The 26694-nt window shown below is 44.9% G+C and overlaps 1 protein-coding gene across 2 annotated transcripts in view; it reads left to right on the top strand.

The window, feature by feature from the left end:
• Nucleotides 1-26694, top strand: part of LOC116948919 (beta-1,4-galactosyltransferase 2-like) — a 48006-nt gene that overhangs the window by 10692 nt on the left and 10620 nt on the right. Inside the window, exons 2-5 of one of the 2 annotated variants that reach the window (XM_032966184.2) lie at nt 8909-9144; nt 13037-13114; nt 13299-13486; nt 14010-14132. In XM_032966184.2, coding sequence (XP_032822075.1) covers nt 8909-9144; nt 13037-13114; nt 13299-13486; nt 14010-14132 — 625 coding nt within the window. The remainder of the gene's footprint in view (nt 1-8908; nt 9145-13036; nt 13115-13298; nt 13487-14009; nt 14133-26694) is intronic. The other variant, XM_032966185.2, reaches the window with a different exon arrangement.

Below are 26694 nucleotides of genomic sequence, written 5' to 3'. Positions count from 1 at the left end.
CCCTAGAACCCCGCGGCTCTAGTTCGGCACAAGGAATGCTGACGTGGCGGTGTTGTCGTGGTCAACAAATTTGAGGAGCATTCGATCGCCTGGTTTCTTTAACCCGTACAGAACAAGGGGGGGGGGAACGTACGAACTCGATGCAGAGGCGCGCACGGGTCTTGGAATCGAACCTAAGCTCTTCTACATTATGCATGCGCATTATGCGAACCGATTGATCTTGTCCTTTCCTGCCAATTGTGTGTAGTAATCCCTATTGAAGTATGGTGGCCTCTTTCGGCACGCATTTAAACAATGTATTATTTGATGATTCGCTTGCACGCAGCACGAAGTCGGTAGCTATCAGAACGGTTAAAATATTTTTTTATTCCTTTCAATTTCGCTAGATTCTCTAATGAGTCTTGGCCAGTTGTAACTAGTTTTGCACAGAACTTCAACATTATCAAAATTAATAGAGTGTCCTTGTTGGCACGCGTGTTCTGCTACTTTTGACAGTTGTATTTGGGAGTATCTAATATTTCTTTGCTCTTCGTTTAGTCCCGTGCTGATCATTCCTCCTATTTGCCCAACATGGCATTTGCCACAAGTGTACATGCAATGGACAGGAAGGACAAGATCAATGGACTCGCATAATGTGCGTTGACTCATTAATCCCCCCCCCCCACCACACACACACTTTGCGCATGAAGAGTGCAGAAGCGTGGTCAACACATCTACGCCTCTATATAAGGAACGAAACGGGAGGACTTCTCCACAAATCGGGCTGTCGCCTGATTATGCTAGTTGTAATTACTGGCGAAACGTCGTGCTCGGATTGTAAATGTTGTGGCTTGGCTCTCCAAGACACCGGTTAGTGCTGTACTCGTGACGAAGTGGCCGCGTTCTGTTTACGTGACAACTCTCACTATTTGGCTGTGTCGGGTGGTGGCAGGGTTTAACGACACATATTTACGCGATCTAACCCAAAAAAAAACCTCCTATGGATGATATTGATCGCGAAAGCCTACGTGTTAAACCAATCTCAAGATGATTGACCACCCTAGTTCAGTCAAGTCATGGCCCTGGGCCAGTAGTGGAAATTCCACATTCCAATGTCAAGGGTAATTTCTCGCATAGGTTAACCACTGTTTTTAATGTTTCCATCCATGAAGGGGTACTCATTTTATGAACCCCAGAGAATGATGTGCTGAATCGACTGACAAACCGGGGTCTGAACTCGCACGCCTCTATATGTGACTTGAGGACCTTAACCACCACGCTGTCTGACTGAAAAATGGATATCCGTCAACATTTACTCTGTCATGACTTGGGCGGAGACCTTCATCTATCAGTGGATTGATCATGGCTGATGATGCGTATTTTATGATAGGCAAAATGTGTGGAGCAATAATGCAATAGTCAGTGCCCTGTGCTCTGAATCCGAAATACAGGAACATATTTGAAATGCATTCATAAATGATTCATCTTTTTATTACCTGGAGTGTTTGTAAAATGTCATGCTTGTTTACGTCACGTTGATTCAACAAGTACATTATTATTATTGGTTATTTCGGTAAAGTTACGTGACTTTACCGAAAGAACCAAGAATACGAATCCCTGCAGTCACCAAAGCTTTAAATCAAAATAAAACAAGTACATTGTCAAAGAACAACTGTTAGCAGCTTCCACAGTCTGTAAAAACAACTTTTATCTCACCCCTCAGCATTACAATGCAAATGTAAGTCGATTGAAATATAATTAGGTTTGATACTGGTGACAATTACTGTATTCAGAAATCAACTACTTTTTTGTGATTAATTACTCGTGCCTTTGAAGGCGGGAAACTCCCTTTGAGCAACACCCAATATGAAGCGGCTGATGACGCAGATGATATCACCATTTGACTCTGGGAAATCAGCTTTTTGGGACTGGTTGCAATGAGTTACCGCTTTGTGGGGAATTAAACAGTGGTTGTCCTATGGATAGACTCAACCCCGTCATAGGAATGGGGAATCTCCACCACTGGCTCAGAACTGTAACAAGACATGAGCACTGCCCTCAATGCTCATTTGAACAGGAAATCACTTCGGCTTGTTATTTTACCAACCTATCCGAATGAAATCTGATCGTGTTGTGGTTCGCATTGCGTTATAAGGTGTGTTTTGCCCATGGGTGATTGCCATTGGGCACATCCTGAATTTGGATCTCACACACACACACTGGTAAACGCAAAATAACAATTGCGGGTCATTGTGGAGAATATAAGTAGCACATGCCATCATCAGCAGGACAAATGCTTCCTTCCTTCACAAATCTGCCTTTCCACATACAAATGTACATTTACACACAGCCTTCTGGTACGGTACTTTTCAACTTCAGTGTCTCATCAGCAGAGTCGGACGCTAATTATTGTTTTGTGTCACGTATTATATGAGGGTGCCACGGTGGCTATGAGATGTTAACTATTTTGCCTGGTATACAGGAGGTCGTGGGTTCAATCCCGACGCTGACGCCTGTATATTTTAAGTTCGCATGTTTCCCCACGGTCGCGTGGATTTCTCTCCGCGTCCCCTGGTTTTTTCCCCCACACATTCAGAATGAGCATGCGTTTTTAAATGTTTAGCTGCTATAAATGTCCACACGATAAGCCCCACTACGTTGAGCTATCGTTTGTGGCCAGGTCGCTTCTCAAAAAGAGCTCTATAGCTCAGTGGGTCTTACCTGGTAAAATGTAAATAGTTTCGCTCGTATAGTTTTACATCACAAGCACCCAAATTTAACGGAGAGGAAGGCTTCCTCGTCTTTTGATATCTGTCAGGTCATCGGCACCAGTTCCAGCAAGCCGTGGGACGAGGACTTGACCACGTTTGCCCGCCTCGTCTCCCTACGCTTTTAATTAATCCACAACCTTTCCGCACTGCACTACTTGTGCTTAACGTAACTAACGTAAACATTTCCGCAAGTCGGGCCTTCCACAACCCGGAAACTGTCTGTATATACAAAAAACAATGTTTTTTTTTACGTGGAACCAACATACATTGGAAGGTGTATTATTCGCTTACTTACATTTGTTACTGAAGTAAAAGTTCGGTACAATCGACCATTGCGGTTTGAGAGGATGCAATATATCAACCCACTCCAATTTAAGATGATCAGCTACAAGCAGCAGGAATTTTATGTAATTTTAACTCCAGGTAGTGTAAAACGAGCCTATTTTGTATTCTCACAACACTGGTTTTCCTTGGAGCTAATCGGAATGCATTCCTATGCAGCAATTGCAGAAAGAAAACCACTGGTCTGGACATTTTAAAGTGATTCACGCAACGCTATATGAAATTACCAAATTCCTCGCAGCTGCTCATGCCATTGCCGATTTGATATGCTAAGGGTCCACTTCACCTTAGCCCGCATTGACCAGCATGATGAAGCATGCTAAAAACCATTGAAATGGAATGGGAGAGGCTTTCACTATGTATTAGATTGACAAAGTGGTGTTTTATTTTTAATACATGTTTAAACCCATTTAATCCTATAGGTTACAATAGTGAACGTAAAAAAAAAAACTTTCTCGGTTATAAGGCTCTAAAAATGTTACTGAATGATGTATCTCAATGCATTGCCCTGCGAATATTGAGATGATAAAGGGTCTCAATGAAATGTGTGCAGTGTCACATGTTTGGTGTTAATTGTCACATAATCAGAGTTGTTTACTGCCTGGGTGCACCATCAAAGCTCCCAAACAAAAGGTTACTAAAGTATGTTAACATGACGATAAGACAAATATTTTTGGTACACATCATCTTTAAGGTTTCTAGTATTGATGTTCAGTGTTGTCGTAGAATGAGTAAACATGTTGACGGCAACAATAGTGACTGGCAGGATAACACAGTGCATCTAGGTATACAACAACAACCGTCACTAAGTAGCGATGATGTCACCACGACGCTTGTGCTAGGCCATGTGCACCTTGAGGCCACGTGAAGTGTCGAACGCCCGCTGGCAGGAGGTCACGGTGCAGACCCAGGTGCCACGGGTCGACTGACTGAGATGACTGGCTGATGCACCACCTGTGCCCCCCCCTACTGTGCCAACCTGCTGTGCTTTAGCCAGCCGGCGCTCTAGGTACTGTATACAAAGTTCAAAGATCCCCCGTATAGCCTTAACAGACTGTAGGGGCAAGTGCTGTTAGCGAGCACCTATGAAGGCCGGTAACGGTACACGAGGGGGTGGGTGGCCAGCACCACGCCCGACCGCCTTTGTTTCCCTAGTGGCAATGTTTACACACTGCACCAGGTACTCATTTGAGGCTGAGTCGACCTAGGGGAGGCCCGGGACCGGTTAAGATAATCGCCACTGGTGTTGGCCGTGAGCGGGAATCGAACCCGTGTCGCCGGGTTCATAGCGCAGCGCGCTAACCGCTACACTATCGCTCCCCACAACACACACACATACTTATACACATACATAGTTCTTGTTCTACCTAACTTTCTACTGTTCTTTCTTTTAGTTTCACTTTGAGTCAAGTTCTGGATATGTTGGATCTAGATGACCGCCCAGGCAAGGCATGCAACATTTCAGTTATCTCTCAAAATGAGAAAGATGCTGTCCTCAGTGATTGTGATAGCGATGGGTCAGATATGGACTATGAGGGGGAGACGGGCCATTTGCCAGCCAATCTGTTGAATGCATATGCTGAACCTATGCAAACAGATCATGACAGGAACAACGTTATCAGTGATGATGACCCCCCCTCCCCCACCCCCCTCCACTGTTGATAATGAAGAGCCTAGGGCCTCTACAAGCCATAGGGGGCAGCCAGAAGAGCCGAGGGCAAAGCTGCAGATGGTCAAAAATAAAGATCGAGTATTCAAACGATCGAAGAGGCCTGCGACGGCTGTGATTCCAAAACACATAGTATACAGCCCAAATGCTGTAGAATGAGTAAAACAAAGGTGCCCCAAACCAGTGGATGTTTTCCTACTAATGTATCCACCCATCTGAAGAGAGATCACTATTGAAATGTCCAACCTCTACACCACCCAGACCAAGGACAAGCAACTGTATCTGAGTACGGATGAGCTCCTTACATTATATGGCATCATTATCACATCTGGGTACTGCTTTATTCCAAAAAGACATGTACCGGTCACTTGACAGTGATGTACACTAATAGCATTTCGGATGCAATGGCGGAGAAATCGCTTTGATGAAATAATGGCCTCAGTTCATGTGGTTTACAACACAAAGGTCACTGACGATCCGTTTTTTTAAGGTTAGGCTAGTCTTCTCTAAGCTCAATCAGTCATACAAAGTCATGCCATTTCAGGAATGGCTGTCAGTGGATGAGAGCATGATCCGATACTATGGCCGACATGAATGTAAGCAATTCATAAGAGGTAAACCAATCCGTTTTCGTTACAAGCTATGGAACCTTGCCTCATCCAGTGGTTACATGTGTAATGGGTTCGGGAGACACTTGTAGAGGCGACTCTTTATTATAGCACACCAAGCCAACACCCGCACACAGCCTAGGGACACCGCCCACTTCTAGTGTGCCTGACACTGGCTACGCTCTCGGGTCCTCTGGCTATAATTACCCTAGGGGAGGCTACCCTGACCCGACCCAGCAAAGGTGCGGGTCTAGACTCTGGCTTCCTCGGACCTCGCCCTTACAAGGGCATGGAGCCGGGAGTCCCAGAGTCCCACCACTGGCCCAGAGTCCCACCACCGGCCCGCACAGCGTCCCGGCCATTACAAGGACAGCGGGGCGAGGGGGTCCAGGCTCCTAAGCTGGCTGCTGGTCTTGGTTCTTCGGCTGTGACTGGTCCCGATCGGCTGGGGAGGTCCCCTTTTATGCCCCTTGCCCATCGAGGGGTGGGGCTGCGTGGGATTAGAGAACCCCCGCAGCCCCCCCCCCCCCCCCCCGTTGGGGGCACCGAGGGGCTTAGCTGTCTGGGGTCCTGATCCCCCAGCAGCCCCTCCCCTTTTGGGCTGGTACTGCAGCCCCTCCCCGGGCGGTACGAGGTACCCCTGCAGATGGGCCCCGTATACCACTGCCGGTAAGTGCGGCCCATCTACGGCATTACACATGTATCACATGGAGCCATATGGTGGATCCCACACTCTCCTCCCTGAGACTGGGTTGGGTCAGGGACCCAGTGTCGTTCTCGGTCTTGCAGAGCAATCTCAGGTGCCTCAAGGTTGCAAGTTCCTTAATGACAACCTCTCCACTTTCGCCTGCACTCCTTGATGAAATGACAAAAAGAAGATATGGGAGCTCTGGAACGATGAGTAAAAATCGTCTGTTTGATGTCCCATTATTCAAACCACAGAAGGACTTCATGAAGTTACTCCGGGGGGAACCTTTGAGGTTCTGACCCAAGGAGACAAGTTGCTGGTCCGTTGGAAAAACAATAACATTGTCACAGTGGCAACAAACATGGAGGAGAAATGCAGCGAGACCTCTGTCAAGAGATGGAACAAGGAGCCACGTGCCTTTGCCAAAGTCCCACAAACCAAAATGCATCACGACCTACAGGTTTCAAGATACCATATCTCGATCAGGTCTGAGAAGTGGTGGTGGCCCACCTTTGCATGGTCACTCAAAAGTGCACTCGTAAACAGCCATTTATTTTACAGAGATGTTATGGGAGGGACCATCGACCTGCCCACCTTCTCACGGATAGTTGCACAGTCTCTTATGCACATGTTTGGCAGGAAACCACTGAGCCACGGAAGGAGATGTCTACTGGCTGCAACTGTTGAAGATCAGATAAGATTTGACAGCTTCTCACTGGCCAATCAACACGATGCACCGGTTCCAGAGATGTCGTCATTGTGACAAACGCATTTCTATGCATGTGAGAAATGAACATTTGAGTGCTTCCAGATATACCATGGACAGTAGCAAAGGAGATAAGTGAAATGTAAAACGGCTGAAAAGTCCAATAAAGGAAAACTAGAGAAGCCGGTAAAGAGCGGGGAGAAGCAGGACTCGAGGAAGAAAAGAAAAGTCGACGAAAAAGGGAAAAAGACAATCAAAATGACTGAAATGTTTTTGGAAAAGATCAATTGATTCAAGACATACTGTATGACAGTAGGTCTTACTGATCGTGGTTCAAAATAGTGATGCACAAACTAATCGTGCACTTGGTTCTGAAGTCTACTGCCAGTGACAGAGTTTTAAATGTGTTAATAACTGGGCTGGGATATATAAGAATTTTAATGACTGGATAGGAGGAATGTGTTAATTCCATATACATTACGTTTAACACGTAGGACTTTCGCAACCAATATTATTCATAATAAACGTTTTTGGGTTAGATCGCGTTATTTATAAATGTGTCATAACCCTCCACCACCCGACACGGCCAATCAGCTAAAAAAGTGTCACGTTGACAAAAGACAAATAATTCACTACTTTAGCCCACCGGTGTGTTGAAGAGTGAATCCACAACATTTTCAGTTGTTGAGTGCATCACATTATCCCACCGGTCACAATTGTGACCGACCATAAAACACACTTTTTCCACATACTTTTCCATTAAAATTTCAAAAAATAATGATTGATTATTTCAAAGGGTTACTAATGACACATGAATTGGATATTTTCATGTCTGGGAAAAATTCGGGATTAAATGAAGTTTCCTGCTCTTAGCGTGGAGTGAGGATTCCCACAGTCTAATGCTAGCGAAGTGAAATTTCGCACATATCTAGGACCAGTAAATATCTCCCAGCACCTCGTAACGTAGCCATGTAATGATTCGCCCTCCCTCGGCGATTTAATTTAGTCGAAATTCAATTCAAGATTGTATTCTTTTATTCGTCTCTTTTCACCTAATTTATTTGGAGTTTTATCCTTTTATCTCCTCTCTCTCATTTGTTTAAGTGTTACCCCGTGAGTTGAAATGTTAACCCTGCAATTATTTACTCATCCTTTGGTCATGGTAGGGCCTCCACTGATCCCCTCTAAAAAAATCTAACATTAGCTTGAAAAAAATAACATTTGCATATCATTTGCATGAATTGTGCATAGCCAAATATCACGCGCACAAGAATGTAATTTCATTGGTGGATAATTTTCAGAATTTTTAAATATAATTTCACCCTTTGACATTCCATTTCTGGGGTTGTTTGACCACACTGCAGTGTGCCGAGGAAGACCAAACATGGTAACTGTCTGCATAGTGAATGTATACCCATTAACATTGGTGGGAGGTGGAAGGCAAAGATTTTACACCTTCACACCAGGATTTAGTAACTGAGACACAACATTTCAACTGCTTTAGAGAGCGAATATTTTTGTCTGCTTTAGAGTTTGACTTTAAAATTCCAAAGGCTAAAACTTGACAGTAATTCCACCGCTTGTTGTCGAACACACTGAGACAGAACCATGCCAGCCTGGGACGCTTGTTTTCCAAGTTGAGTCGGGCCCAAACTGTGAAACTGGCCTCATCAGACGTCTACATGTCACTCCGTGCCAAGTAGGGGGCAAGGGACAGCGTCAATTATTTCCATAACTTTTTACCAGTCGATTGTGTGAATCGGCCATTCCACATTCATTGCACGCAACGTCAGCGGCAACCTAGCACCTCCTGAGCGGCACGGAGCGGGCGTGGCATGGCCAAGGCGCGCGGCTCTGTTGTACAGTGGAAAAGCGGTATCAGTCTCATAACGAGCTAGCCGAGTGTGACCTGCTTAACACACATTACATTCTCGTGATAACACAGCTGATGTATTGATTTTGAAGGCGTGTAAATTTGAGAAAGGAAACAAGATTAAAAAAATGTATATTTTTTTTCCCGTGTTTCCAATCCACTGTGCAGTCATTTTTCATAATCGAATACCGGTTCTCAAAGTCAGGAAGCAGCCGTTGGTTTCAGTGGAATTTTAGTAATGAATGCACTGTTTGTCGCACGCATTTATGCAGTGGGGCCCCTTCTGGTGGAATTCAACATTCCCGTGACCTTGGAGGAGACAAAGACCATGAACCCAAAGGTGCAAGAAGGTGGCCGCTTCCGTCCCGCAAATTGCATCTCCAAACAGAAGGTGGCCATCATCATCCCCTTCCGGCACCGTGATGAGCACCTCAAGTACTGGCTCTACTACCTGCACCCGATACTCCAGCGGCAGACCATCGAGTATGGCATCTACATCGTCAACCAGGTAGGAACGGCACACCGCCCGTGTATCCGTGGCTGCGCCCCCTGGTTAAACAACGCAGGAATTATTGCCGCAAAGTAAATGGGCGGCCGTCCACATTCAAAGTGCACGTTAAACGTACCGTGACGTTATATATATACAAAAAAGAGGAAGCCACACACGCTGATGTCACGGTCAGTGTCTGGAAAGTTCCCCCGCAAGGTGCCTCATCGCACGCACGGCGATCGTCGCGACCCGCCCCCTCCTGCGAAGCGACTGCGGATCGCATCAGTGAAACGGCGCCTTCGTGGTGGCCTCGGACAATAGAAGTTTGGGTGTGTTCACGCTTACATTTAAAAATAGAAAAATTAAAGTCATAAATAAACACTGAAATTACTAAATAAATAATAAACGCGCCGATCTCTTGCACTATATCCATACGAATAAAATAGTTTTTTTTATTTCTGGAAGTTTATTTAATATTGTACGTTATAATGTGTAACATTTTTAATGTAAATTGTTCATAATAAAGGTTTTTGGGTTAGATCGCGTTATTTATAAATGTGTCGCAACCCTCCACCACCCGACACGGCCAATCAGTAAAAAATGTGTCACGTTGACAAAAGACAAATAGTTCACTACTTTAGCCCACCCGTTGTGTTGAAGGGTGGATCCACAACATTTACAATTTGAGTAGTACGCCGTTTGCTGGAAATTACATCCAGCATCTTCGGGCGATTTTCCAGAATAGTGGAGCCATCCACCTGCTTCCGGTCTTAAATAGTGCAGGATCACGTCATCATTATTGAACCCCACCAGGATTCGAGATCAGAGATGGGGGTGTATGCAATTATGTAATAGATAATGTTTTTATTATTTAGATTTGAACAGCATAAAATGTGTATTTTTTCGTTCAAAACCACTTGATTACAACATATCTCAAAAAGATTAATATAGAAAAATGGTTCTCGCTTAATTTTATTTGCCGTTTAATGCTCATCCAAGGAAAAAAAGCAATCTTATATTTTGAATGGTTTCTGAATGACACACAAACATGTTTTTGGGGAATTTAAAATGTAGATTTGGGGGCCTTAAAATATAAAATGTCTGATTTTCTGATTTTTCCTGTTTGTGTCCTAAAAGCTACCGATGTACCCAATTTCATCTTTCTACCTTGTCGGGAAGTACCCGAAAGACATACATGTTAAGGTCTTTATTAATATACATGAAAGCACGTTCCGTGAATGCGTATCCTGCACATGTGCAAAGTGTTTGTTAGAGCAGTATCCATTATCCAAGCCGCAAAACCCATTACTGGGTATCTAAGGTTACCCATGCAAACTCAGTGACCAATCTTAATGTACTATCATTTAGTAAAATAACAGGGAGTGAATGATATTCTAAAAAAATTACTTCTGCATTTCCCTTTTCCATAATATTAAGATATCATCAGTAAAATAATGTGCATTTTAAAGATGTTTGTGTTTTCTGATTTTTTTAGAGTGCAGTGCATGGACGAACTGCATTACTGCTCTGTAATTGATTATATTAATCATCAGCCCTGTTCAATCGACTGCTGGATGAAGGCCTCCCAAATGCCCCACCATCTCTCACGAGCCCACAATATAAATTATCCATGTAGCACCTGCACAAACGCTCCATATCCCCGGTGGATGTATGCTCGGGTGCATTCCATGCCTTGACTGCCACTATAATTATTCTTGACAATCGGCCATATAACTAAAACTTTTTTTTTACCAGATAAGGCCCACTGAGCTATGTAGCTCATTTTCAAATGCGACCTGGCCATAATGATAACTCAACGAAGGGGCTTATCGCCTGGAAATGTATTTCAGCCAAATACAGTACTCTAAACACCATGACTTCTAGCCACCACGTGTCCTGCCTAATCCCACACATTTTTCTATTTTAAAGTATCTTATTGGCCTGTGTGTGTGTGTTCTCTAATCCACGTGTTCATATTCCTGTCCCACAATGTAATTCAAAGCACGCATCTGACCCATTGCTTCTTTGAGCATTTAATTTTTTGTTGTTCATGTATTCCGTAAAATATCAATTTATTGTAATAAAACAAATGAATACACACCATGATCCTAATATTAAGTCTTGATAATTCGTAGAAGCCTCTCGAGCTTAGGCAGAGTTTGACTTCTATATTTGGGGGGGTGGGTTCCCTTTGTCCCTCACGTTAGGAATGGAGGGTGCATGTAATTAATTTATTTTGTTAATCTTAATTGTAAACTCCTGACACTAAATTCATGAAGGTGCCCAGTTTGGGCGGGGAGTTGACCCCCACGAGACTCTGTAATGTTTGGGAGCAAGTTACACGTTCATTAAGCCTGACCTTGTGGTTACAGTACCACCTGCTGCTTACAATGCGAGTTTTCCAAAAGATCCTCTCAGTTGATTTCTTAATGTCCATTGAAAAAAAATAGTACACTTCCACTGATTTAATATGCATCAAATCATGCATATATTTATTTTTTTATTGCCCACTGAATGGCAAATTGCCTGGGATTTAAATGGGGGGTTCTCAATTATTTTGAATTGGTTATCTCAGTCGCCATAGAATGCACAGAGAAGGTTTTGTTCAATTTGAGCAGTGTGGAATGATATGGTTTACGGTTGATTGCCACGCAATGACCAACTCAAAAGCAGGCCATCGAAGAAGGTCCCCCACCCCCCCTCTGCCCAATGTGGATTCGTGGGAATTGAAGGGACCCTGAGATGTGGTTCTTTGATGCCATTCTCCACAGGCCATTCTCTCACAGGGGATAAAAGGTGATTAACATTGCTCTCCGTTAGGCTTCTGTGCATTTCCTTGTCTCGTAACATAGAAATGACCCCCCCCCCCTCCCTCAATCATTGTAAGCTGAGTTTGTTTTATAAGGTCCCTCTGAGTTTCATCAGCACGTCTGTGTACACTGGTGATCAATATCGAATACGGCTAGTAGGTGACAGGTGGGGGCTTTTAAGTACTGTAATCCTGTAGTATCCACCCCAACCACGTGTCTCGTGGAGGCCTGAATGTAGGCCTGCTGAGTGTGAGAATACATATTGTGTCATTTTATAGATATTCAAAATAAACGTGTTCCCATCGATCTAGAGGCCCCTCGTCTCTTCAAATCGAGCATGCAACAAATAAGTCTGTTATAGATCATTATTATTCCACTGCTAGAACAACGCATACTCAACGTCGTGTTGGTCATGGGGGTTGTTTGACCATACTTCACCACGGAGGTCAATGCGGGTTGGTAATTGGTGGGGACCTCTGGCCAGTTTCGATTTCCACTCGCCACCGATGTTCGCTGTGACCGGGAATCAGACTCCGTGAGTCAACCACCACATGTCACGACTGTCCCAAGTGCTAATGGGGTAAAAAAAAAACCCCGTTTAATTATTGACTCATTTTCAGATGCGACCTGAAAATGAGTCAAGAGAGCTACTCAGGGTGTGCATATTCCAAGTTGCAATCATCTGCTCATTGTACTAAAGTGGAGGATGAGCAATGAGCCAAACAGAACCAGCAAGTCCCTTGCTGAATGAAGCGTGAGACGACTCACAGTGAGGCGTCCCTGTATTTGAACTGGACATTCGTGTAATTATAATTGTTAACATTCGGAGCAGTCATTGCTGGAGCATTGAAGCTGGTGAGCCGAGTTTGATTCGTGACCAAAGCAAACGTCAGTGACCAGTGTGGTTATACATGGTAAAACCACCCATTAACCGACAGTGTGGGAAGGCTTCAATCCAGCAGGTGATTGACTGACAAAGAGCTGTACAATATTAGTATTTCCTACAATCAATGTCACTTTGTGGACAGAAGATGGCAGCACATCAATCCAATTGTTATATTATTCTTTGCTCCCCGCATCCACAAATCCGCACTTACTAGGTCGATGACGCATTGTCAGATAAGCCCCATGACCGACACGGCGTGGGGAAGCGCTCATCAAGCAGTGGAGTAACAAAGGTCTGTAAAATGTTATTGCAAATTATTTCATGGTCGTGAATATGAATGTCGGCGCGTAGTTAACGTGCGTTTCTCACGGTCACACACATGTTACGTTCGGGTGATCAACTAAACACTCGCTTTGGCAGAACCTGTTACCTCCTAATGTCTGGCAAACTGGACCATGCGCATGTGGTGGCTGCAGTTTGGAGAGGGGGTGTTCAACCGAGCCAAGCTCATGAACATCGGCTACGTGGAGGCCCTCAAGGACGCCCCCTACGACTGTTTCATCTTCAGCGACGTCGACCTGGTGCCCATGGACGACCGCAACCTCTACCGCTGCTACGACAACCCCCGGCACTTCTCCGTCGCCATGGACAAGTTTGGATTCCAGTAAGGGTCAACACCAGCCCTGTAGTGTCGGGGGGAGAGGAGGGGTGGAGGGGGATAAGCCCACCCTGCTTTAGGCCCAACTAGTCTAAATTCCTCTTCACCATCGTCGTCATTATCAACCATGGTCAGTCCACTGCTGGTTGAAGGCTTTCCCCAAACCGTCACCACCACTCGGGATCCTGCGATGCAAAAATCCAACCTCGCATCCCCGCGCACAAACCGATGTAAGCGCTCAATTTGATTGGCGGACGTCCTCTTGGATGCGTTCCATTCCTTGGCTGCCACTCTGTTATTGTTCCTAACAATTGGCCATCATTTGTGTACAGGTCCTCGTGTGTATAATTGCACGCAATGTTGTGTATCTCTTGTCAACATTGCTGGGTGCATAGGCTTATCAAAGCATGTATGCGAACACCCACACCAAACAATCTATTACTAAGATTCTATATCAAGTGTAAAAGTAGCGAACCGAAGATTGCCGCAACGTTTTTTTTATCGCATTCGTGCCAATGTTTCTTTTCAGCCTCCCGTACAACTCGTACTTTGGCGGAGTGTCGGGCCTCTCCAAGGCACAGTTTGAGAAGATAAACGGCTTCCCCAACAACTACTGGGGCTGGGGCGGCGAAGACGATGACATCTATACCAGGTGAGAAGCCGGGCGGCCGAGCTGCAAGGATGCCCCGTGGTGCTGCCCCGGCTGCCCTGCATTGTCGTTGTTGATTCTGGGCCCTGGTGGTTTGGTCCCAGGTCATGCCCGTGGTGTTGCTCACTCTGCTTCTCTTCCGTGTTTCCCTGCGCCTGACTCTCGAGTGCTGATAAAAAAACAAAAATGTCCACCAGGCATGAACTTGTCAGAAAAAGTAATGCAATAATGCGTTAAAAGCAATGTATTATTATGTGAAGCACCAATGTCCATTATAATAAACGGACAAGAAGCCCCCTTCCAATATCTGCCACGCCATTATTTTTTTCTTACATATCCCACCAGCAACATGACCTTCTGGGAGACTTTGGTGTCATGCAAGAAAACCCTGGACTCATTTTAACATTCATTATCTCAAGAGCTTTCTTGAATCATTGCTGATGTACTGCCATGGTTGACTGCATAAGGCGCAAAATAAGTTCAATATACTTATAGGCAAGGACCCTCTCTTTTCAATATGGGTCCTAGTTCAACATAAAACTATAATCATGAGCATTATTGTGGGGAATTATGAATGACAAAATAAGTAAAAATACAAAAGCTTGTGAAATTGAGTACATCATTGAATTTGTGACGTATGGCATGTCGAGTTGTACGAAATAAGCTATACATATCTTTTGGTGTTGTAATGAAGCAACGTGATTATTTGGTTCCGCTGTACGGACACATTCATGACAATAGTAGCAAGGCTGGGTTCTGATGTGTACTGAAAACTTGTGGCTAGCAGACCTTGGCATTATAATTTAGCGACTGAAGATATTGCCACAAAAGAATGCAACTGTAAATAGTTAGGGGTTACAGTGTGTGATGACATCAATGAATGTGCAGAGGACATCCTTGGAGAGGAATATGGTTCTGTTTGTCTTTTTTTTCTTACGCAATCGTCACTGCAGCTCTTATAGAGTTCACCTTTGACGTCCACGTATCAAAATAATTGTTCTTCCACAGAAAAAATATTAACAAAACCTGAGAACTATCTGTATCCCCGTGGCGATGTCATTAACCTGTTGGTAAAACAGTCCATTAAACTTGAGCATTCCACGATTAAGACTGGCCAAACAAATCAGCGAGTTAAATTGTGATTTAAAGCCTTCGTGACTGCAGGGATTCATCTTCTTGGTTCTTTCGGTAAAGTCACGTAGAATGGAAATAAAATAATAAAAACAAAACATAATAAAATAAAATTCTCACGACGTTTCGGCCACAACACAAGTGGCCTTCTTCAGGTGAAGGAACAGAACTGTCGGGACGACAGCGTTTCAATGAACGCTGCTAATATTCGCAGCGTCTTTTAAGCTAGGTGGGAGAAGAAAAGCGCCTTGACAAAGGAGTTTACATATCAAACAGGAGAATTTAGCATTGAAATAGCTGTGATAAAGTGTTGGATCAGCAGGGTGTTAAAGTCAGAAATTAGCATGTAACTGGGAGATTAGCATGATGTTATTGTGAGGGATTAGCATGTGACTGGTCACGGAAATAGCTGTGTTAAAGTCAAAGTTTACATATCAACAGAGGCATGTAGTATATGGACGCTAAAGGACTGCAACTACCCCAACTATCATACTTTAAACCGATAAGTATAAACTACATCAATATAATAAATGTACTCAATATATTCTTCAATAAGTTGAGCTATTAACATAAAGTAACTGGGTATACACTACACTATATATGAATACCATATAGTAAACTAATAAAAAAACTCGGTTTAACATGTAGGCTTTCGCGACCAATATTATTCATAAGTAAGGTTTTTGGGTTAGATCGCATTATTTTTAAATGTGTCATAACCCTCCACCACCCGACATGGCCAAACAGTAAAAAATGTGTCACGTTTATTTAAGACCGGGAGCAAGTGAGGAATTTAACATTCTGGCGAATTGCCCGATGAAGCTGGATGTAATTACCAGCGAAACGTCGTACTCAAATTTTTAATTATGTTGATTCACTCTTCAACACACCGGTGGGCTAAAGTAGTGAACTATTTGTCCTTTGTAAATGTGACACATTTTTTTACTGTTTGGCCGTGTCGGGTGGTGGAGGGTTACGACACATTTATAAATAACGCGATCTAACCCAAAACCTTTATTATGAACATTAAAAAAACTAAAATATAAACTACATCAATGTTATCAATAAACTCTATATACTCTCCAATCAGCTGAGCTACTAACAATAAGTCGTTATACATTACAATGCCATATGGCGAAAAAATGGGTGGCAGTTTTTTTTCTTTTCAACATTAGCACCACGGAAAGCGACGAGCTTTGTTCAGACGGACGAGTCCATCTATGCTCGGAACGGAGGAGGGGGGAGAAACAGCCACGATGCGCTACTCTGTCCTGTGTTGCGTTACAACTATGTTATAAACTAGACTACTGTACATTAGAATGTTATACCTTCCAATCTAAACTACATTGTATAATATCGTATACACAGCCCAATGTAAGTTCTAACATTATGCATTATATTGATATGTCTCCAACTAAACTTTTTTCTACATTACACGACTATACACCATAATATACACTGCCATAGACAAATCCACCCTTGAATTATACAATGCGTTACTATACACTACCCTATACTTTAGACTGTAAAATATTAGACTTGTGATATTACACTATGTATTATTCTACCAACCCTACTGTATACCACACTGCTGTATATTCACTATACAATTACGATACTATATATTGCCTTATGAATTATGTTAAACATTACAATATTATACTATTTATTATTATACAACATGCTATAAACCATAGCATTGACCGTCGTGTGAAAGGTATTAAGAGGCAGTGCCAGTGAATGGACTGCGGTCTGAAAGTCACCGTAAAATACAGTCAATTAAGAACCGAAATGGTTTTTACGTCTTTCCAATGGTTACTAAGCCAGAATCCATCTTCTCGGTTGAAATTGTCTCAATGTTTGTATATGTGCATGGCCTCATGAACGAATCTCTCATGGTAGCCGGATGGCTTGCAGAGAACCTCCGTCTTGGAGAAGTCAATGTCATGTGAGCCCACTGAATTATAATAGTGATCTGCCATGTCTGAGGTGTTCGTCCTACCGTGTTTCAAGTCTGCTTTATGTTCACGGATGCGGACCGAGATATGTCGTTTCGTTTCTCCAATGTAGCTGCTACCACAGAGGCAACTTCGTTTGTAGACACCCGGGTAATATATGTCTGGAACCACATGTTTTACAGATGGAACCAGATCACGGATTTTATGTACTGTGTTGAATCGGACCTGGATCTTGTGTTTATTCAGGATTTTGGAGATCTCCTCAAGAGGATCCTTCTTCATGGCTGGAGTGATGGCTTTGCGGATTGTGTAGTCGGAGTAACCATTAGCCTTGAGAGCTTGGTGTACGTGCTTGAGTTCACTGGCAATGTGTTCCTGGTCGGAAATGCATTGGTCTCTATGGTATAGAGTCTTGATGAGGGAGTTCTTCTGGGATGGATGGTGGTGGGAATCCGGTTTTAAGTAAGCATCCGTATGGGTAGCTTTCCTGTAGACAGAGTGGCTCATTGAACCATCAGGTCTCCTTTTAATTAGGACATCCAAAAAGAGTAGCTTCCCATCTTTTTCGACTTCCATGGTAAATCTGATGGCTGGGTGTATGGAATTGATGTGGTCGAGGAATTGGTCTAGAGCAGGCCAGCTATGTGGCCAGATGACAAAAGTGTCATCCACGTACCTCTTCCATAAGGGCGGGCGTAGAGTGGCAGTCTGGATGGCGTCAGTTTCAAATGTCTCCATGAAAACGTTGGCTACAACCGGAGATAGGGGGGAGCCCATTGGGGTGCCCTCAGTTTGTTTGTAAAAAGTTCCATTCCAGGTGATGTATGTGTTGGTTAAGCAATGTCTCACCAGGGGGGGTACATCAGTATGCAGTCCTTGATGAACCAAGTCTTCAATGATTGCGATGGTGTCAGGTACAGGAACTTTGGTGATAAGGAAACCAGATCAAAACTGACAAGCAGGTCGTCTGGGGACAGCGAAATACCCTTGATTGTCGATACCAGGCGAGTAGAGTTTAGTACTGCAAAGGTGGTTTTTCCAGTAAAAGGCCGCAGGATTTCAGACAGAAAACGGCGAGTGTCTAAGTACGTTTGCTCAACGATCCTATTGACAGTTGTTACTCCTCAAAGTATTTACCCGCATAATCCTTTGAGATGGGAGGGCTCTTTTTCAGTGGGGTCCCAAGTCCTTAAAGCTTGCAGACCGTCTCTGTGGAGTTGTCTTAAAAGGGAAAATATAAAAGATACAATGTTTTGGGAAATGTCCCAGAACACCACCTGTTGTGTATTTTCTTTTTACTTTTTTAAGGCCACAGTGTTGTTGACAAATGTGAGTTTTTATTTTTTGTGTTTGTGCACCACTGCCAACTCAACATCGCCAAATTATTTGAGCCAAACTAAACAGAATTTTGTCATGTCCGTTGTGAATATTTGCACACTGGTACCAGCAAACATATTCGCATGCGAATGCAGCACACGATTGGTTTCAAACAAGATGAAAAAATGCGTAAGTTGTAGTTTCATAAAAAAAAGTATTACGTACATCACGTCAGTGTACGTAATCTATGTAATTGTTGTCGTAAATGAGACAAATGTACATAATGTATGTAGTGTATTATGCATATTGGGCGAATGTCCACAGCTTGGGCCTTATTATGTACATTAGCTTAACTTTAGCCTTATGAACACATACCTGTCAACCTCTTTCCAGTGCCTACTTTATGACAGACCAATTCAGACCTCATTGGCCACACCGTGCCCTTATAAATCTCAACGTTTATCCCACAAAGCCCGTATTGGAACGTCCGTACGCCATATGAACCTGAAATTTTCCCAGGACAAGAATATGGGCAAACCGTACTGGCTGACAGGTATGTAAATATAAGGTCCAAGCTGTGGATGCCAGCCATTTTGTACATGTGCAAAAATACATCCACTTTTCCTGAAGAAGTGCATTGTGGTACTCTTGTCTGTTATCATGGGGTTTTTTTAATCACCATCTACAGTTTTGATGTGCGAGTAGGTTTTATTATGAATCAGGGTAGCATCGCCACTTAGGGCTGCGTGTCTCATGACAAAAAGATAGATGAAATATGAGCTGTGGAAAATGATCACGCGGGCTCAATAGAATGTCTGGGGAATGGGGGAGTGGTTTATGTGAATTTGATGAAGTGGGTACAATTTGCTTATCTGCCACTGTGCAAAAACACATGCAGTTATTATTATTGTATTCATCTTCTTTGGTTCTTTCGGTAAAGTCACGTAGAATGAGAATGAACTAATAAAATAAAACAATAAAATTCTCACGACGTTTCGGCCACAACACAAGTATGGTATTATTTATTGTAGATGTGGTAAGAGACAGGAATGACAAGAACCACCTATATTTACAGCAGTTAAAGCAGAGTTTTTAAACACACTCAGTACTGGTACTTGCACTGTTGCACATAAGCTCAGTGATAAACAACACAGATTGTAACAACAATACTGTAAATAGGGCATAATGAATACAGCACTCGGGTAAACTGTCCTGTGTAACCTTCACAGGCTGTTGGGGCAAGTACTATTAGCGAGTAGTGCCTATGAAGGCTGGCATGGCACATGAGGGGGTGGGTGGCTAGCACCACGTCCGGCCATCTTTGACTCTTCAGTGGCGATGTTTACACACCACACCAGGTAATCATTTGAGGCTGAGTTGATCTGGGGAAGCCCAGAATCCATTCAGATAATCGTCACAGGTGTTGGTCGTGAGGTAGAATCGATCGCGGGTAGCCAGGTTGGTAGCACAGCGCGCTAACCATTGCACTACTTCTCCCCACAAAGACGCACACAGGGGCACGCACGCACACAACAACAACCGCCATTCACCACGAAGTGGCGGTGATGCAACCATGATGCTTGTGCTAGGCTGTGTGCACGTTGAGGCCACGAAGTGTCGAACGCCCGCTGGCACGAGATCACAGGGCAGACCCTGGTGCCACGGGTCGACTGACTGAGATGACTGGCTGATGCACCACCTGTGCCCCCTACTGTGACAACTTGCTGTGCTTTAGCTACCTGGCGCTCCGCTCGTTGTTGTGAGCGTCTCTCCTCCACTCTCCATTGTTGTTGGAGGGTGACTGCCTCCAACTGCCCAGTAGCGTCCTTCACGAGCCTCCTCCACAGAGGCCGATCTTGACACTGCTGGTACCAGTCATCGGCAGTCCACTCAGCTCCACATCCTCCTGTACCACATCACTCCGTCTCTTCTCTAGCCCGTGCCGCGCCCGTTTAGCCCCCTCGATCCGGCCAAACAAAAGCTGTTAACGCATGCGGTGGCTGGGCATGCGGGCTACATGACCCAGCCAACGCAGCCTTGCCTGCTGGAGGAGCTCACTGATGGGAGCTTGTACAGATCTTTCAAGGATTTGTGAGCTCCTCACTCAATCCAGCCTGGTTAAACCCAGGATGGATCGTAGTCAGGCCAGCCTAAATGTTTCTAACCGGCAAAGATGTTCCATTAGGGGGGGTTCACGTTTCGCAAGTATAGAGAAGGGAGGGAATGCCTGTGGCTGAGAAAATCTGAAGCTTCATGCGGAGTGATAGACCAGGTAGCTTCCACACAGCGTTATGCAACCGATCAAAAGATAATGCCGCTCGACTGATTCGGAGTGAGACCTCTGCTGTCAAACCAGAGCTGGTCATGAGCTCACTGCCCAGGTATGGGAAACTCTCCACTCTCTCCTTAACTTCCCCATCACTAATTTGGAGTTGTGGGGGTGGAGTGTCCGATGGTACAAAATACCCAGGCAGCTGTTTAGTTTTGGTGGGGCTGATGGTAAGTGGCAAGCTCCAGGTTAAGCAGCAGCGCCTCCAACTCCTCTTCTGAGTGAGCAGCAATTACTAGATCATCCCTATTGGTTGAGCAATAGGGAGCTATTCCTTGACCGCATCTGGGCATCGATCAGCCTCCCTATTGTATCTGTGCCAGATGGAAATTCCTCCGGTACAGCTATTGAAGGCTTCACGAATTACATGGTCGAAATAGATGTTAAATAATGTGGGAGCCAGAGGACATCCCTGTCGCACCCCAAGGTGAACAGGGAATGGCTCCAACTCCCGGTCATGTAGTTTTACCTGGGCCTGTTCACCATCATGAAGGGCCTTAATGATCGCGAGCAGAGGGTCAGGGACCCCGAAAGCACGAAGAACAACCCAGAGCTCAGGCCTACTGATGGTATCATAGGCCTTGACCAGGTCAATAGAGCAGAGATGTAGGTCTTGTTGCAATTCCCTACACCTTTGCTGTAGCAGAAAGACAGAAAATATGGCATCTGTGCAGGACCGCCCTTTCTTGAAACCACATTGGGGCTCCGCAAGCCTCTCCTCAGCATGCCTGGCATGCTTTTCCGATGCCGGAAAAGCATGTTGGTAATTCTCTTTGGTTCTTTCGGTAAAGTCACGTAGGTATAAAATACAATAAATTAAATCACAACGTTTCGATCACAACACAAGTGACCGTCTTCACGTGGAACAGATACAGCAGGAGAACTGCTGTTTGATGGTCCAGCTCCCAACAGAGTGGCAGCCTCTCCTCCGCAGTGAGCGTTCGAACATTCCACATGGCCACCCGTAGTGGTTTTTTGTTGTTTCTGGAGGAGCCCCGAGGGTAAGGATTCAGTCTCCTGGCTCCGCCAAATGTGGTTTGGCTAGGAGACGTCATAGACGCCTGTCCTCCCGGGGCCTCCGGCACAAGCTTCATTAAATTTTTTAATCGTGGTTTTGTGGTAATGATATGAAGGTGGAGGGGTTACTAGCCCCTCGCACCCATCCAGAGCCCCCCATTTGGCCACTGGTGGTTAAAAATGCCATGAGGTGAATGGCCAATCGGAATTGGCCCTCCCCCCACGACATTGCCCACCACAGCGTTGCCGTCTGGCACCAACGAGATGGTAGGGGGTTGTTTTTGCCGGACGCACACGCACACACATGCGTGCACACACACACTCGCAGCGCGAGGCTGACTCATTACATCTTGCGGAGGATCGCGCCGCTCAACAAAATAGTTCCGCAGTTCACGTGAGAGTTCGCGTTTTAACTCTATGTTAAAAAATTTATTTCTCGTGGAACCTGGTTCGTAAATGCGGATGTGCATAAGTCAAGGACTGCCTCGATAGTCGATAATGCTGACCTTGAATTCTGTGTGAAATTGGAGTTGGGTTAAAAAAAGTGTTTACGGCTGAAGAAACTGGTTGTGACTGGAGAAGCTGGTTATGACTGAGGGCACTGGCTGTGACTGAAGAAACTGGATCAGACTGGATCAGACTGGAGAAGATAAATCTGGACATGCTGGCCATTTAGAAAAAGTACATACTGCAAAAAGAACTCGTTTTTATTTATTTAGCGAATAGCTCTTTGACGCGACTTCCCACAGTCAAATCACCAGATACATTGACCATATTTCTAGATAAATACATGTTATTTAAGCGAACGTCAGCCCACATAGCCACAGAGCCATTTTGCAGCCTCCTCCTCCGGCACGTGCAGGGCATTCAGCTCGCCTGGCATACCCTGACACGTTTCTGCCTGGCCAGGTGGAAGGTGCCATGCTGTTTAGGGTCGTGTACCAAGTGAAAATCGTACTGTGATGCTCACTCCACAAGCGCCTCGCCATTGCCATCAGACACTGCATATTGCCACTCTGTATGGTGGCTGTTAAAACTCCAGCGTATATTGCAGAATGCTGACACCTGGGTAGACTGACTGGTATACCCCATGAGTCATTTGGGGGTTTATATACATTGCAGACAGTATAAGAGGCAATGCGCAGACAACAGAGGTCGGCAGCGGTTCGACATCAACCAGTTCACATTTTACATACATTGCATAGCCATATTGTGGGTGCAGTGAGCAACAGACAAGGTCATATTCAGCTATCTTGAAACTCCCTGCTTGGTCGTCAGAAACGTGTCTCCTGTAAGCAGACAATGTCGATATTGTGTGAAGTGGCTACTTAATAAATGACATCACGTTTAGCTTCTGATAGTCCTTCCACTTTAAGCTGAAGAACACGGAGTGCTGGCCCCACAGCCCTGGAGCCTAAGCACTGGGCAGGAGGTGTAACTGGTGTGACTATAGTCAGGTGTCGGCCAGGATCATGACGATTCGGCCAGCTAGCTGCAGCTTCGGTTTCCCCAGACATAGCCAACATGACTGGGTACTTGCGGAGGACACGACGAGGACATAGCTGCATATGAACCTTAAGGCGGTACCCCGGCTCTCGCATAATGTCCATGATAGTCATTTTTAGTCTGTTGATGGTTGGCGATGCGGCAAACGACTCTTCTCGACGAGCTGTACAGGATGCACTATTCAAAGTTGAATTTTCTTTTTTTATGCTAATGTTTGGCGTTTCGACATCGCGGAGTAGCTCCACTGATTTCGAATTGAGTGGTTACCCCAGTCGCGGAGTTAAGTAACACCCCTGGGAAAAAAAATAGTGTCCCATAAATAAAATATTTAATTGCCTCGGCCTTTTGGTATTATTTGGTACCATATGAAATGAAAGTTCGTTTTATAATGCCAAGGCAGCTTCACTTTTATTTTTTATACATCATGCTACATTAGAAAAAAGTTTTGTTGACTGGCTGCCCTCCTGGCTGGATTCCTGACTGGCTACTACTAAAGTGTGCGTGCACAGTAATGACATTACCGCGCATATCTGCGCGACACCGTCATCGGCATCTCGCAACATTGAACCGGGTCCATGTGTAATGTAGCTCTCAGAGACGCCGTCTTGTTCAGTTATATGTATATTTATTATGAATAAAGTCCGCCGACTCACTGATAACTTAATGAGTAACCGCGAGTGACTATATACACTTGGGTAACTTAGATCTCTCATGCTCACATGTCCTTTGCATTGCAATCTCATACTCACATGCCCTTTGGTTTGCACCCTTTGGGTTACTCTCATGCCTTTGGATTGCATCACTCTTCGATTTTACATTAACATGCTAATCTCTCACATTAACATCACGCTAATCTCTCACATTCACATAGCCACTTCCGTGCCCTCGTCGTGGAGGCCGCTCTCCTATCTTTCAGTTACATGCTAATTTCTCACATTAACATCAGTACCCCGGTCACTTCTTTATGACCCCTGGGCTACACCCATTTCAAACGTTTTAAAGCAGTCTGCCTCAGCAGCAGACCAAAGCTTTCCCACCTGATGACAGACGCTTGTGTTGCGCCCGAAACGTCGTGATTTATTTTAATAATTTTTATACCTACGTGACTTTACCGAAAGAACCAAAGAGTATGGATTCCTGCAGTCACGAAAGCTTCAAATCAATATTTAACCTAGATAACTCTCTTCTGAGACAACACAACTCTAGCCTTTCAAGACTACCAAGTGTCCACTCCAGGATGATGAAGACGACTCGCTCCAAGGTGACGACGGCGACGGCAGTTCCCCCACAACAGCAGCCCAGAGCCCCGGTTCACGGCGGCTTTTATCCCCCTCGCGACCCAGCCCCGCCCCCATTCCCGAACCATCTCACCGCGCCTGGCCCTGTCTGTGTTTGCCCTTATTACAATTTACGACCGTTAGGTCCCCTGCTTTCCCTCGGATGACCCTGTCAAAGCTTGTGGCATCAATCATTATTAGCGACCACTTAGGTCCCACATTACCCTAACGTGACCCTGTCTGTTCCCGTTACGTTAATTCGTAACCATGGCCACGGGGAGCCGTACTGTCCCTACATCACCCCGTACTGTCCTTACACATATGTAAAGACAGTACAGAGCGATAGAGGGACAGTGTGGACCATGGTTACTAATGGACGTGCTAATGATAATTGATGGGACGAGCGTTGACAGGGTCACGTGAGGGGGAGCACGGGATCCAATGGGGGGAAAGTGTCATAATGGGTGGAGATTGACAGAGGCGGCTGGTGCGGTGAGCAGAATTCTAGAATAGGGGCGAGGCCGGATCGGGCGAGGTGCGAACCGGACCTGGGGGCTGTTGTTGTGGGGAATCGCCGTCGTTGTCGCCTTGGAACGGGTCGTCTCCATCGTCTTCGAGTTATCTTGAGGCTAGAGGCTATGTTGTCTCAGAATAGAGTCGTCTAACTTCCCAAGTGTATATAGTCACTCGTGGTTACTCGTTGAGGTGTCGGCAGACTTTATCCATAATAAATATACAGAAAGACAAGACGGTGTCTCTGAGAGCTACATTACACGTGCATAGCACAGACGTCACGCCTACCCAACCTACCTACCCACCCTCCACCCCGGCCATGGATCCCGTGCAAATGCGCGACCAGTGCTATGGTATCTAAAATAAAATAAAAAGATCGTGTGCAAATATTACACGAAGGATCGTGAAAATAATAAGGAAACAAAAAGACGTAATACTGCCAGCCACAAAGACCTTACCACGTGGTGTTTATGCCATCTATGCCCCGAGTCTTGATGCTGAGTGTACCGAGCTACTTCGACGATATGAGCAGTCTGGCTACCTGGAGGTAACGACTCCTCTGATTGGCAACCTCGAACATCGTGCGGCGTGCTCGCTGGAAGGAACTAGTCACCAATGCAGACTTCTGTAAATGAAGCAGAAGGGCCTGAGCAACTTGTCCGCGAGCTCGGTGCTGCCCAGTGACCACCAGGGCGCAACCAACCACCGGTTACACAACTGGGTGCAGGTTGCCAAAACCAATTGGATCAAGGCGCATGAGCTTCATGTATGCCACGAGTGGTGGAAATACCTGCAGCCTCGACATTGCACGGTGTGCTCGCTGGGAAGAATTTGAAAACTTTTTTTCTGGTTGGCAGGACGCTATGTCCTGAGGCAAACGGTCATATCCAAAGGACATTTGGGCTGCTCGTTAGAAATACATCTAAAGGGGAAATGTATGTCTTTTACTGATTAATGTATAGTGTAGTTACAATTCTAGTTTGTTTGTTGAACCAGGTGAGAACTCAAAATATATCTGGACTCCTCTCACTTGAAGTTACCTAGATCACCAACACGAAAACATAGAGTACAGTGATTGGGTGTATTCACTGGTATGTTAAAACATATTTAGGACTCCTCTCATTGGACAATTTCCAATTTCCCATGACCATATTTTTCTTCGGGACCCCTCTCCACTTTCAAATCACACCCTGCTCATAGTGCTCCTCTCTTAAGGCATCGTTTGTTTTAGGTTTTGGTGCCATTTCTTAATTTTTTGTATTAATTTTGAGATTTTGCTTGGTATGTATGTGCGCGTTGTGTTGGGCTTCTCCTGCGCCGTACATAGCCCACCGCATAGGTGGGAGTTAGTACTTTTATATAGTTAATGTACAGCCTTGTGGGATGCTGTTGGCACGAATTACGCTATATAAAGTGAAAGTTTTATTACAGTAAACCCTTGTTAATTCGACAAATATGGGGCTCTGGTCTTGAATTATGTACAATGGTACTCCCCAGTAACTTCTGCCGCAATTAAA

This window comes from Petromyzon marinus, chromosome 35 (assembly GCF_048934315.1).
Source record: "Petromyzon marinus isolate PM22_M1 ecotype Great Lakes invasive population chromosome 35, UKy_Petmar_22M1.pri1.0, whole genome shotgun sequence".
Lineage (NCBI taxonomy): Eukaryota > Metazoa > Chordata > Hyperoartia > Petromyzontiformes > Petromyzontidae > Petromyzon > Petromyzon marinus.
Note: the sequence above shows the minus strand (reverse complement) of the source record. Positions and strands in the feature narration are given on the sequence as shown.